This window comes from Mus caroli, chromosome 17 (assembly GCF_900094665.2).
Source record: "Mus caroli chromosome 17, CAROLI_EIJ_v1.1, whole genome shotgun sequence".
Taxonomy (NCBI): Eukaryota; Metazoa; Chordata; class Mammalia; order Rodentia; family Muridae; genus Mus; species Mus caroli.
Window position 1 is genome coordinate 28941467 of NC_034586.1, and position 14990 is coordinate 28956456.

At 44.8% G+C, this 14990-nt stretch overlaps 1 protein-coding gene across 1 annotated transcript; it reads right to left on the bottom strand.

Annotated features, from left to right (window-relative positions):
* Nucleotides 1-3095: 3095 nt before the first annotated feature.
* Nucleotides 3096-13623, bottom strand: LOC110312364 (zinc finger protein 709-like). The gene is made up of 4 exons (XM_021185903.2): nucleotides 13475-13623; nucleotides 7960-8086; nucleotides 7706-7766; nucleotides 3096-5259 (listed from the first exon to the last, which is right to left on the bottom strand). The coding sequence occupies exons 1-4, from the start codon at nucleotides 13475-13477 to the stop codon at nucleotides 3765-3767; spliced, it is 1686 nt and encodes a 561-aa protein (XP_021041562.1). The 5' UTR covers nucleotides 13478-13623; the 3' UTR covers nucleotides 3096-3764.
* Nucleotides 13624-14990: the final 1367 nt, after the last annotated feature.

Here is a 14990-nt window from a genome sequence, read left to right on the forward strand (position 1 = left end):
TATCTTAATCTGTTGAGTTCATATCTAGGGACATCCCAGAGCCATTATGGGGCATGGCAGCTGGAAAGTGCTGCTGGCCCATTGTCCTTGCCTCAGGTTGGGTGGCTGGACAGCTTCTGACTAGCTGCCTGAAGCCTGGGGTTTTTCTAGTAACTGACTTGCCTGAGCTTGCCTGGACTTGTCCAGTTCATGGAAACATATTTAGGCCTGTCTCCTGAAGCTTGTCTGGAGTCAGCATAGCCTTCTCAGTGGTAGCGCTTTGCTGAGCTTCTGTGAAGTCCGGGGCCCGGCCCTCACCACCCCCACACCTGCATCAGAAACAAAACTGGAAACAGAATGCCTTTCTGAAGCATTTCTTTTTAATTGCGTTTACGTATGCACGACTGTGTGTGGGTCTGAGATGTGAGAGCAGTGCTCCCAGAGGCTTCAGATAGAACCGCGTTTGTCATCCATGCTGTTGTACAGATGTTTCTCTTTGTTGTGGTGAAAACAAGTGCTGGGGTTAATGCGAATGTTAAGATATTGGGTTGAGGAGCTGGGAACATAGCTTGGTGATTAAGAGCACCTTCTGCTCTTGGGCAGAACCAGACTTCAGTTTCCAGCACCCACCCCTGTAAGCTCACAATTCCAGCTTGCTCTAAGGTAGTGAGTGGTTTTCAACCTTCCCAATGCTGTGACCCTTTAATATAGTTCATTTGGCAACTCAAACCATTACATTGCTTTTGTTGCTATTTCATAACTGTGATGCTGCTGTTATGAATCGTAATGTACATTTTTTTTTTTTTTTGGAGAGGGAGGGTTGTTAAAAGGCCACCAACCCACAAGTTGAGAAGCAATACTAGTGGCTTTCTGGACTCGGGTTACCGTCACACATGTCTATACTCACACAAATAAATATTAAAAAAATGAAAATGTGTCATACCTATACATAAATATATAAAAATAAAAATGTTTTTAAATGTTAAGTTGACTATGGTGAGGTGAAGGACACTGAAAAAATAAACAGGAAGGCTTGATTCTGGGTATGAGATTGCCAACCTGAGCACATTAGGAAAACAAAGCTGGTCTTGACAGGTTGGCGAGTCATACACAGGCCCTGCTGTCTTTTCCTTTCATGGGCTCCTGCACTGTACTGGTTAGTTATGACAACTTGACACAGGCTAGAGTCATTTGAGAAGAGGGAACCAACATTGAGAAAATGCTTCAAAACTAGGCTGAACGCAAGGCTGTAGAGCATTTTCTCCATTTATGATTGATGGGGGAGGGCCCAGTCCATTATAGATAGTGCTATCCCGGGGCTGATGGTCCTGGATTCTGTAAGAAAGCAGGTTGAACGAGCCAGTGTGAGCAAGCAGTAGTAAGCAGCACCCCTCTGGAGCCTCTGCATCAGCCTCCAGCTTCCTGCCCTGTCTGAGTTCCTGTCCTGACTTCCTTTGATGATGAACTGTGATTTGGAAGTAAAAAGCCAGATAAACCCTGACTCCCCAGTCATTTGGCTTGTGGTGTTTATCACAGCCATACTCACCCACTAAATCATGCACCTAATGTAACTGCAACAGACTAAATTGTAGGCGTGGATGGCTTCAAAAAGCTTCCACCTTTCCAGGAAGGAGGTCACCCCAGACTACTCAATAGTCAAAGAGCTCACCAAGTCAACCTGCAGCAGCATCTTGGTATCTTGTCTCTTTATGGTTAGAACGCCTATTTGTGGTCAAATATACTGAAGCTGCTCTTAGGAAGGGGCACTGTCAGAAACTAATAATATGTAATAAGATGGAGCAAACGGTGTCTATATTCACCTATCTAACCACGAAGACTAGACACGTATATAAGGGAAAGTGCTTGCTTAACATGCAGTAAATGGGCAATTGAGTATTTTTAGCTGTGTAATTTTTGGAAATGAAAACAGATATACTTCCTGTCAAAATACCACTTCAAACTGTGATGACAGAATAAGGCATGAGCATCGCAGTGAGTGTGAGAACATCCTGCCTGGGCTACATAGTACAAACCAAGTTATCTGGCAGTTGTTACCTAGTTGTTTGCCTGGAGACATGGCTTAGTGGTCAGGAGCACTGGCAGCACTTCAGAGTCCCTGGCATTAACTCCCAACATCCCACCATGGAGGTTCAAACCATCTGTAACTCCAATTCCTGGGGGCTCAATGCTGTCTTCTGGCCTCATTGGGCACCAGGTACACATACACCAAACAGATACAGATGCAGGCAAAACACTCACATTTGTGAAATTACGAAGTTAAAAAGGGAGACGGGGTTAGGAGGGAGGGAAAAGAGTAGGAGGAGACACTTCCTCCAAGACCTATAGCTTGCCTGGTATGTGGTTTTTATTATATGTAAGTACACGGTAGCTGTCTTCAGACACTCCAGAAGAGGGCGCCAGATCTTGTTACGGATGGTTGTGAGCCACCATGTGGTTGCTGGGATTTGAACTCTGGACCTTCAGAAGAGCAGTCGGGTGCTCTTACCCACTGAGCCATCTCACCAGCCCTGGTATGTGGTTTTTGACTCAAACTTTCTAAAACAGTCCTTGAGATTTCTTCTGGGCTCACTTATTATTATCAGGATACAATCCTCGAAAGGGGAGCCCAGTTTCCCTGGGAATACCAGGAACTCAATACGCCCAGACAGCTCTGAAACTTGGAATCCTTCTCACAAGCTTCCCAAGTAGGACACATGCCAGAGCCACCACACCTGGCAATAAGTGATATTCATAGCCATCTCAGCCCTGGGAACGACTGATCACCAGAGGGGGCACACAGACTTGGTGGATGAGATTGTCTGACCAAATTCAAGGATCTCTTTTAATCAAACTTGTTTCTCAAACTTTGGTATTTCTTAATTTTTGGGTTGAATCCAGAAATCTCCCCACATGCTTTCCAATGCTAGGGGTTTTCTCGGTGCATTCTTCTGAAGTACTAACAAAGTAATAATGGAGACGTTACAAATCCTGTATGTTAGGCTACTCCACAGTGAGTTATTTCATGTCTATTTAAGATGACTGACAGTTTTGTAAGATTCTATGTCTTAGACACTGTTCTATTGCTGTGAAGAGACACCATGACAAAGGAACACTTATAAGAGAAGGCATTTAATTGGGGGCTTGCTTACAGTTTCAGAGATGCAGACCATTAGCATCATGTCTGGGAACTTACGCAGTCGCTGAGAGCTACATCCTGATCCACAAAAACAGTCACAAAGAACGAGTAACTGGATCTTGCACAGGCTTTTGAAACCTCCAAGCCCACCCCCCAGTCTTACACCTCACACCTCCGAAAAGTTCACATCTACTCTAAAAAAGGCCACACCTTCCAATTCTTGTGAGCCTTTCAAAACAATTCCACTCCCTGGTTACTAAATATTCAAATATATAAGCATATTTGGAGCATCCTTATTCAAATCACCACATTATATATGAAGGATTTCTCTCTAAATGACAACTACCATGTCTCGAGGGCCCCCTGAGAACTAAGGGCTTTCCACATGGCCTGCCTAAGGTTTTTCTCCAGTGTGAGCTATTTCACATCTTCTCTACAATGAAAAGAACGCTGAGGATTTTATCACGTGGCTTGCAGCATTTCTCCAGGGTCTGCTCCCATATATTAGAAGAGAATTTCTGGTAGTAATACCTACATCGATTCAAAAGTATACCATCTTCTCAAATTTGTCTGATACTTCCCCACGTTGCTAGCAATAACCTACTTCATGCAGTCTGACTTCGTGAGAACTACCACCGAGTTTCTCATGTTATTTACTAACATCCTTTTCTGTCCTACTATGAACTGGTACATGCCTTCGTAAGTGAGTTGAACTCAAAAAGCCTCTCCCACAGGTCTCACACTCATAGGGTCTCTCAGAACTGTGAATTCGCTCATGTACCCGAACCTCAAAAAAGCGACGGAAAGATTTCCCGCAGTGCTTACATACATAGGGTTTTTCTTCACTATGCATTATTTTATGTTTCCGAAGAGAGCTGTCAGAACTGAAAGCTTTCCCGCATTGCAAACACGCATAGGGCTTCTCTCCAGAGTGATTCCTTTCGTGGCTCTGAAGGGAGGAAGAGGAAGCTAAATCCTTCCCACACTGCTTACACTTGTAGGGATTCTCTCCAGTATGCATTCGATTGTGGAACTGAAAGGAACTGTGATTATTGAATGACTTCCCACACTGCTTGCAGATGTAGAGTCTCTCACCAGTGTGAGTACTTCCATGTCTTTTAAGGTTCCCGGAACTACCAAAGGTTTTCCCACAGTGCTTACACACATAGGGCTTCTGACCAGTGTGAATCCTCTCGTGTGTTTTTAGGGAACTGGAATAAGGAAAGCCTTTTCCACACTGCTTACAAACGTAAGGATTCACACCACTGTGAGTTACCTTGTGCTTTTGAAACTGATACCAAAATGTGAAGGCGCTCCCACAGAGCTCACACACATAAGACTTTTCCCGAGTGTGCGTTAGTTCGTGCGATTTGAGGTACCGAGAAGCAGTGAAGGCCTTCCCACACTGCTTACAGACATAGGGTTTCACACCAGTGTGAATCCTCCTGTGTATTCTAAAGTAGGTAGAATCAAGAAACGTCTTCCCACAGTGTTCACATACATAGGGTTTCTCGCCATTGCGGACACTCATTCTTCTTCTAAGGCAAGCAGACCGAGGAAGAGTTCTTGCATAATGACCAGGCAGAAAAAGTTTCTCACCTGTGTCAGTTCTCTGATGCCTTAAAAGGTTACCAAACCGGGCAAAGCCTTTCCCACACAGTTCACATACATAGGGCTTCTTAACGCTGTGACTCTTCTCAGGTCTTTGTAAAGGACTGGGATGCGTGAAGCCTTTCCCACGTGGCCTGTGCACATAAGACTTCTTTGAATAGTCATTTTGTTCATACATTTGGCCAGATCTGACACAAGGAAGGTCTTCTTCAAAGCCCTTATTTTTGGAAGGTTTCTCTCCAGTGTGAGTGTTTGTATGCATCTGAAGGGACAGAGAATTGGAGCTGCTCCCAAGCTCCTTATGTTTATACAATGGCTGTCCGTGTTCCTGGTCTTCATAAGGTCCTACCAGATGGTTCAATGGCACACCCAGAGACGAATGACCAATTCTACCTTCTTCACAGAGATTCTTTTCAAATGTAGCAAGTCCTGGACAAGATTGCAGGCTCACAGAGTGCCCTGGACTGCAGCTGAAGATTTCTGCACACTGATGATTTTCATTATAGTCGCTGAATTTCTCTGCCAGGTGGCTGCTGCAAAACAAAAGAAAAGAGCATGCCTGAGACAGTGGTTACGAACGACTGAACACAGGAATGAATGCTGGTCTCATGCTGGGAAACAGTTTGTAACGTGTTCAGACTGCATGCTTTCCAAGTCTCCCGAGGACAGCGAGACTAGAAACAGTGCGATTCATGTATGGTTCTCCTTGAGAACGCTAAACATTCACATAGCATTTCAACATCTATCTCAAGTCACAATCTTTGGAACATTTTGGATGTGCAATGGTGTCCGTCAAATCACCTTCTGTTTTTTGACAATAAGTCATTCCCAACTTGTCCCCATGGCTGGTGAATAAATCAATACAACATTAAGTTTTAAAAATGTGTTCATCTGGGGATGGAGAGATGGCTCAGTGGTTAAGAGCACTGACTGCTCTTCCAGAGGTCCTGAGTTCAATTCCCAGCAACCACACGGTGGTGGCTCACAGCCATCTGTAATGGGCTCTGATGCCCTCTTCTGGTGTGTCTGAAGACAGTGACAGTGTACTCATATGCATAAAATAAATAAATAAATCTTTAAAAAAAAAGATCTAAAAAAATGTGATCATCAACAATGTTTGTAGGTGTGTGCTAGGGTACATGGGAGATGCGCAGGGCAAGTTTCAGGAGTATTCTAGAATTCTACGTTGTTCTCTCTGAGAAGTGCTAGGTCTACAGATACGTGCTGTTTTATGTGGGTTCTGGGAACTGAACTCTGACCATTATGATTTCCTTGACAGCACTGTTACTGGCTAAGGCAATTTTTTTAATATCATTTTGAAATTATGAAGTGTGTCCTGGCTAGTTTTGTTTGTCCAACTTGATACAATGTAGAATCATCTGAAAATGGAATCTCAAGCTAAGAAAATATTTCTATTAGATCATCTTTAGGCAAACTGTGGGGGCATTTTCATGGTCAATCATCAGTGTAGGAGGGACCAGCCAACTGTGGGTAGTGTCACCCTGATGATTCTGAATATATAAGAAAGCAGGCTGAGCAAGCCCTGAAGAGCAAGTCAGTAAGCCGTTTCCTCCATGGGTCTCAGTCCCAGTTCTCTGGCCCCTGACAGCCTAGAGTCCCTGACAGCTTGACTTTCTCTTAATGATGGACTGTGACCAGGACATGTAAGACAAATAAGCCCTCCCCTCTGTCTACATAGGAGAAGGCTGAGCCTCCGTTACAGTGGAAAACATAAAGGAGCTACTAACAGGGTAGGATGACATCCCAGAACGACACATGATGCGGCACTGGCCTGGCCTGACCCTGTGGTCACAATCTGTGTGCCGCTGGTAGCATCTCTGAGAAAGTGGAGCTGTCCAAGACCTTGGGAGTCCAGGAGATTATGTTTCACTTTCATGAGTGGAAGCCTAATATTTCCAATATTTATACTGCTCAAAGCTCGTTTCCGTTTGCTTTGATTGTGATTATGTCCTGGTTCTTCCCTAGTGGAGTAAGAAAGCATGGAACATTCTTTGTTTTTTCAATATTGCAAGTCCACAGTTCAGACGCTTTTGAAAGAGACGCTCGGTGTTTAGGAGCCCGTGGACTTTTAAAACTGTTGAAATTTCTTAAAACTGTTTCCAATGTGCTAAATTGTGATATTAATATTAACATGACATCTTGTGGACAAACCAAAAGGACAGGACGGACCCTGGCTAAATACTGAGGTGTTTATGAGTCATAATGATAGAGAATCGATTTTGCTAGTTAGTATTTTGTCAGCTGGACAAAACCTAGAGGACTTTAGTTGAAAAAAAAATGTCCTCATTGAACTGACCAGTAAGGAAGCCTGTGGAGAATATTCTTTATTGATAATCCAGCCCACTCGACCAGTATAACTCCTGGGGAAGGGGTCATGAGGTGCATAAGAAAACTGAAGCAGGACACAGGGCAGGACAGTAAACAGCACACCTCCATGACCTCTGCTTCAGTTCATGCCCGGACTTCCCTGGATCATGGACTGCTAACTAAAAGGTGAAATTAACCCTTTTCACCCTGCCAGGCAGTGGTGGCACACGCCTTTAATCCCAGCACTTGGGAGGCAGAGGCAGGTGGATTTCTGAGTTCAAGGCCAGCCTGGTCTACAGAGTGAGTTTCAGGACAGCCAGGGCTATATGGAGAAACCCTGTCGCGAAAAGCCAAAAAAAAAAAAACAAAAACAAAAACAAAAAACAAAAGAAAAACCAAACCTTTCCACCCCAAGCGGCCTTGGCTCCTGGTCTTCGAGTACAGCAATACAAAACCAAGCTAAGATATAAGCTATGGTACTAGATCACATATGACATCAACACATTCTAGTTTGGTTTGTATGTTGGTTTGTATTCTAGTTTGGTAGTAATTGGTTTGATGCTTGACATCACGTACATCTTTTGCTTCTTTGTGAGATGTCCCAACATAACAGCTCTCAAGACTATGGCTATCTCGTGGCAAAGAAATTACCTTAGTTTTCTCCATAGTTTTCCATACTCATTTATAACCTTCTGTTTGCCCGACTTGTTTCCTAAAATGCAGACACAGAAAACCAATTACTAATTATTAATTAGAGAAAAAGTTCTGAATTCCAGCTAAATTCATTTGTGTATCCCACCTGACATATTCACCCCAATTCCCTTCTCCCTGTCCCAATTCATACATCCACACTATCTAGAAACACTTGTCCTTGATGGACTACAAAAGCCAATGCCCATGTTTACCTATGGAAGCCAGGTTCTTCAGGGTTTCCTGCATCACATCTTTGTACAGCTTCTTCTGGGATGGATCCAGCACAATCCACTCCTCCTGTGTGAACTTCACAGCCACATCCTCAAAGCTTACTGACTCCTAAAAGCACACACATACATTTCCAGGAAAGTAAGCCTCTTGGTACCACAGACACATACAGAATTAATAAGAAGGTGACATAAGGTGACATGAAACTATGTTCCACAAGGGTTCAAGTTGTCGTGGTCATCACAATCTACTGCTCATACAGACCAAGATTCCTCAAACACAAATGCTAAAAGTAACTTGGAGCTTTCTGGGAAAGAAACATCAAAGTAGGATGAGCTCTCGTGCAGATGACTGTGCAGTTCCTCTTCCTGCACTGCATCTTTCTAACAACTGTCATCCCAAGTTCTATTGTCTACTACCCACCATGGATCAGCATCAGCTGTCCTTAGAACATGTGTGCTTAGAAATGCTGGACACAACAGTCATCCTGGTACCTGAGAACTGAGATCTGGAGAGGTCCCTTCCCACCCGAGCTATAAAGAGTGAGGTAGATTTCTCAGTTGATAACAATTCTACCCCACGTTTAAAACAACAACATCCTCTTCTCCCTAATAATCCTAACAATGAATTCATACTCATCAGAAGGATGCTAGCTGCTTAAAATCCAACATATTGTCTGTCTACATTACCTGGGTTGGTAGACACTACTCGTATGTGGTTTTAAAACCTTGGTTTAGTGTGTAATGTGGGTGGGAAGTGTGAGCATGCCACAGAACACTAGTGGAAGTTAGAAGCATCCTGTGGAAGTTGGTTCTAGAGGTTGAACTTAGACCGTATTTAGCTTATGCCTTTATCCATTGAGCCAACTCACTGGACCTCTGGTTAATACTTCTTTTTACAACTTGCCATGAACCTGAATACATGTTCAGCGATTGCATAAAAGGCAGATATTATAAAGTGTACAGCTCGGGCTGGAGACATGGCTCCGAAGTTAAGAGCACTGATTGTTCTTCTAGAGGTCCTGAGTTCAATTCCCAGCAACTACATGGTGGCTCACAACCATCTGTAATAGGATCTGATGCCCTCTTCCAGTGTGTCTGAGGACAGCAACAGTGTATTCATATACATATAAATAAATAAATCTTTAAAAAATGAAAGTGTTTAACTGGGTTCCTTAATCAAACAGCAAACAGGACTCGTGACAAGCAGTTCTTCTCAGTAGTGTCCTATTTTTCCTTCTGTTGCTATGACATATCATTACCAAATGCAACTTGGGCAGGAATATGTTTATATGGATTACAGGTCAGTCTATCAGTGATGGAAACTAAGGGAGCAGACTAAAGGAAGGAGTGTGCAGGCAAGAACTGAAGCAGAGAGCACGCATGAACAGGGCTCACTGGCTTGTTGGGTTATTCTTCTCCTCCACGCTTGAGCCCCTATTTCCTGGGATGTCAACACCCACACTGGACTAGGCCTTCATCAATTAGCATTTAAGAAAATGCTCTGGGGACTGGAGAGATGGCTCAGCGATTAAGAGCACTAACTGCTCTTCCAGGGGTCCTGAGTTCAATTCCTAGCACCCACATGTGGCTCACAACCATCTGTACTGGGATCTGATGCCCTCTTCTGGTGTGTCTGAAGACAGCTGCAGTGCACTCATACATATAAAATAAATAAATAGAAAAAAAATTCTTTAAGACCCAGGCTTCCAAATTATGGGAAGAGAGAGAGAGAGAGAGAGAGAGAGAGAGAGAGAGAGAGAGAGAGAGAGAGAGAGAGAGAAAAAAGAAAAGGCCCTGAAGGCAAGGTCAAATTGGTGGAGCCAGTTCCTCAGTTGAGATCCCCACTTCCCAGGTATGCCAGGTTGATAAACAATGGAGCCATCACACCACTTTTATGTGAGAATTCTACTAAATCATTAAACAAAGGGACAGATGACATATGTCTTTAGACAGAGCTCTAATTCACCAACATGTCACCTCTATAATTTCTAAAGCACACATTAAAGTAAAATTCTTGGAAGGGCAGTGGTTGTACACACATTGAATCCCAACCCTCGGAGGCAGAGGCAGAGTAGTCTGTGAGTTTGAGGCCAATCTGGCCTACAGTGCAAGTTTCAGGACAGCCAAGGCCACCCAGAGAAACCCTGTCTTAGGAAAAAAAAAAACTTGACCAAATTTATTACCTGCAAATGAATGTCTATAATAAATGTCTACAACCAGTCCCCTACCCAGGGACTGTGCTCCCTGATAGAAGCCACAGGTTGTCAAATAAAAAGCCCATGCCAGAAGCTGTTGGTCAGGAGTGTCCCAGAGGTACCCCCACCCCCTAAAACCTTGGCACTGCTCTCAGCATTGCCCTTGAATGCCCACTATGTCACTGCTGGGGGAGACATTAAATGTGTGGTTTCTGTTGCCTTACAGGCCCAAAGAAGACGGGGCTTTGTTTGTTTGGTTGGTTGGTTAAAGCTCAAGGACATCTTTTCAGAGTTTAAATGAAAACTTCAGTGCAAGTCACTTGTAAGATGTGAGCAGGTACATGGACAGGAGAACAGGAGGGAGGGGAGAACAGCCAGGGCATATAAACTGGCAGGGAGGTCCACCCCACAGTGCAGTCAGCTGCACAGAGGAGAGGAACGCTTTAGAGAAAATAGAAGGAAGCCGAAATACGGGAGGGCAAGCCCAAAGTGGGAAAGAAAGCTTGCTCCACAGAGTCAGAAAGAAGAAAGGGAATGTTACAGTCCTTTGAGCCATTTTGAAAAATGGGGAGTCTTAAATTCTCCAGGTCTGGGGTGCATGACCATAGCTCATGCAGGTCATGACTCTGCACCCCAGAGTCAGTAGAGTTCTTTGTTCAACAAAAGACAAATCTATAATGCATGTTTCAAGTTACTTAAGAACAGGTGTGTAGGACTCCTGGCAAGTCTGTGTGTCTCAGGTATATTTCAGATGCAACCATAATGTTTTCATTAAAACATAAACTTCTTTTATTGAGAGGAAAAATAAAAATAATAAAGAGACCCAGCAGCCGCAGTGAAGGCTCAGAAGTTCATAGCACTCACTGGCTTTGTAGAGGATCTGGGTTTGGCTCCAATCATGGTTGTTACAACTGTCCGTGACTCTACTTCCAGAGGATCCAGTAATTTCTTCTGGACTCCACAGGTATCAGACATGCACACTACACACACATGATGTCAACACACACACACAAATAAATCTTGGAGGAAAAAGATCCTAAATTCTTTAAATACCAAACATATAAAAATGAACCATCAAGTAAAAAAAAGGAAGAGAGAAAGAAAGAAAGAAAGAAAGAAAGAAAGAAAGAAAGAAAGAAAGAAAGGAAAAAGAAAAGACATGTTAAAAGTTATATATTCAGGCTGGAGAGATGGCTCAGTGGTTAAGAGCACTGACTGCTTTTCTAGAGGTCCTGAGTTCAATTCCCAGCAACCACATGGTAGCTCACAGCCATCTGTAATGGGATCCAATGCCCTCTTCTGGTGTGTCTGTAGATAGCAACAGTGTACTCACATACATGAAATAAAATCTTTAACAAAAAAAGTAATATGAAGCTCAAGAAGAAGGAAGAGCAACATGTGGGTGCTTTGGTCCTTCTTAGAAAGGGAAACAAAATACACACAGGAGCAAATATGGAGACAAAGTGTAGAGCAGAGACTGAAGGCAAGGCCATCTAGAAACTGTTCTACCTGGGGATTCATCCCAGATACAGTCACCAAACCCAGACACTACTGTGGATGCTAAGAAATGCTTGCTGAAAGAAAGCTAATATGGCTGTCTCCCGAGAGGCCCTGCCAGAGCCTTCCAAAGACAAAGCCAGATGCTCACAACCAACCATTGCACTGAGTGCAGGGTCCCCAGTCAATGGGAGGAGAGGTCAGTGAGTTTGGCAATGTCAGGAAGACTTGCAAAACCACAGATTTACTCCTAGTCCTAGGCACTCTGTGCCCAAGGACACAAATGAGTTCAGAGGAAACATCCTTTAACTCTGTGGCACTCCTATGAAAAGCAAGCATCTCTGGGTGACACAGAGACAAGGTCGAGGGTGGGCAGGGACTGCTCTAGGTCACTCTGCTGTGCAGAGTATCATAACCTCTGTGTCAGAGCTACCCTAGAAGAGTGTCACCTTGGACAACAACCATACTGACCTGATTTGCTACAGAGTCTCAGTACCAGGAAAGGGGGACTGTTTACACAAGTGCAGCTTGTTACACACACACACACACAAACACAACCACCATCTGCCAGCACACCATTAACTGTGTCAATAAGTAGCAACACCTGAACACATACCAGATCATACCAGAAATGCCAGATACAGAGGCTTTTGGTCCACAACAGATGGAACCCTCTTTCCAGAGAGTGGCAGGGTCAGCTGTCAAAAGCCAGCACACTTGTCAACTCCTGGATCACCATGTCCCTCACCACAGCAGTTTCTTCATGGCAAAATATTCAGCCCACTTGAAAGTCACCATCCAATAGCCTGTCCTCCCAAGAGGCATTTGGCATCCACGTACCTGCACTGCCAAGCCTTAGCTGGTCCCCTGGAGACTCCCCACTCACCTACCTCAGCTCTCTCCCTGTGTCTTCCGGACAGACTGATTCTGCAGGCTCTTTAACTATTTCCTAGCCATCTGTAACCCGTGTTGTCTCTGGTTGTGTGAAATGCCCCCGTGTGATCTGCTGGTTGATGTTAGTGATTCAAACTGGAATCACTAGGTGTGGAAGTGCACATCTTTCATCCCAGCACTGGAGAGGCAGAACTAGGCAGATCTGTGAGTCCAGTACCAGTACCAGCCTGCTCTGCCCACACAAGGGTTGTATGTTAGATACCTTGCATGTCAGATGTTTACATTGCGGTTCATAACCGTAGCGGAATTACAGTTATAAAGGAGCAACGAACGTAATTTTATGGATGGGATCACAACATGAACATTAGGAAGGGTGAGAGCCACTGCACTATGGGCGTTTGTTCCAGAAAGGATGGGGCCACTCGCTGCTCCAATATGTCTAACCCACCCACCCCCGCCCGCCCCACATCTCTCTCTCAACACTGAGAATCACAAAGTCCTCTGGGTAGCTGCGCCCTGAGACACTGCATAGGGTGTGTCGAGATTTTCAGGGGAGGACGAAACAGTTATAGGACTCGTGTCCTAACTTCACCATCCACGCAGCTCCACCTTCATCCCCCGTAGAAGAGTCCCAATCCAACTCCCAGGGTTGGCTCCTCAGGACCCTCCAGAGACCTTGGTTGAGAAGCCCAGCTGACCCCAGACGCTGCAGCGCCGAGCGCTCAGAGAGGGAGAGACCACCGCTCTGTCTGATGGACCAGCTCCACCCAGCGGAATCGGAGCGGCAAGACCCAGCGGAGCCAGATGAGACTCCGCTGCAGACTCAGCTGTCTTGCAAGACCTGCTCCCATTGCGGTCTCCGTCTGCTGCCGCAGCATCCTGCCCACATCTAAGTCACAGGCCGAACGTACCATTTCCAGCCCCGGAGTGTCCTGGTGTGCTCCTGCGGCTCCTGCTGTAGGTGAAGGCGACTCTGATATCTAGGCCTGGCATCTAGGACATACTTCCAAATAACACAAACATGCCTAATTTGGGGGGCATGGGGGGGGGGGTGTTAAGGAAACAGACCTCGGTCAGACAAAGCCCCTCATGCAAGAAGCGTACTTCTCATTGGACACTTCAGGCACTAAAGTAATAACCTTTACCCTGATAGGCCAGCGAGCCTAACCTTTATCACGATAGGCCAGCGAGCCCTTGGCTCAGGTCCTGGAGCGCTAGTGACAGGACATGCAAGTTTTATTAGGTAAATTAGCAAGCAGATTACACTCTAGACCCTTGCGTTCTAGCCCTGTCTGGGTGACAGTGTGCATGTAAGCGAAGTTTGTTCTCTTGCTTGTAATAATTCACAGTCAGCAGTTCCTAATTCTTCCTCCTAAGAATGGGGTCAGAGCAAGAGAATTCCAGACTCTGGTCATGGAGACAACTCTTTAAGAGCTGCTTTGAGTAGGATTAGGAGGAAGGGCCTGATTAAAGGAAACCTCTCTGCCCGCTCTCATCTTCCCACAACCCACCACTATACCGCCAGTCTGTACAAGACTTTGCGAAATATTCCACCAATAAAATTCACAAAAAATAACCAGGTGGTGGTGGCACACGCCTTTAATCCCAGCACTTGGGAGGCAGAGGCAGACAGATTTTTGAGTTCGAGGCCAGCCTGGTCTACAGAGTGAGTTCCAGGACAGTCAGGACTATACAGAGAAACCCTGTCTCGAAAAAACAAACAAACAAACAAACAAACAAACAAATTGACAAAAATAGGCAACCTGACTTGTCTCTCACCCTGCAGTTTAAAAAACAACAACAACAAAAAAAAAAAACAAAAAACAAAAAGCAAAAAACAAACAAACAAAACAAAAACCGTTTACCCAGAAAACCAGTTTCTGGGCCTGTTGAAATCAGCGCCTCCTGCCCTGTTCTCTACTGCAAAAACGGATTTCCAGAGCCTTTGTGATGTGTTCAGGTTTGGAGGCCTTATTTTCTCAGACCAATAAACATCTGCTCTTGCTGTGTGTTAGGGTTTGTATTAATTAGGGTCTTATTGCTGTGAAGAGACACCATGTCCAAGGCGACTCTTATAAAGGCAAACATTTAATTGGGGCTGGCTTACAGTTTCAGAGGTTCGGTCCATTATCATCATGGTGGAAAGCATGGCAGCCTCCAGGCAGATATGGTACTGTAAGAGTTGAGAGCCCTACATCTTGATCAGAAGGCATCTAGGAGGAGACTTCTTCTCCAGGCAGCCAGGAAGGGACTCTCTTCTGCACAGGGCAGAGCTTGAACACTAGGAGCCTCAAAGTCCACTGCAACAATGACATACTTCCTCTAACAAGGCCACATGTCTTAAAAGTGCCACTCCCTGGGCCTAGCCAAGCAATTCAAACCACCACACGGTTCTTTAGCATAACAGAATACACAGAGAGAGAGAGA

Excerpts from the sequence above, each read along its gene's own strand:
- LOC110312364 (XM_021185903.2), bottom strand. Across the intron at positions 7,767-7,959 it reads GAAGAACCTGGCTTCCATAG|GAAACAAGTCGGGCAAACAG; the intron begins GTAAACATGGGC and ends TCTGCATTTTAG. Across the intron at positions 5,260-7,705 it reads AAACTATGGAGAAAACTAAG|CAGCCACCTGGCAGAGAAAT; the intron begins GTAATTTCTTTG and ends TTTGTTTTGCAG.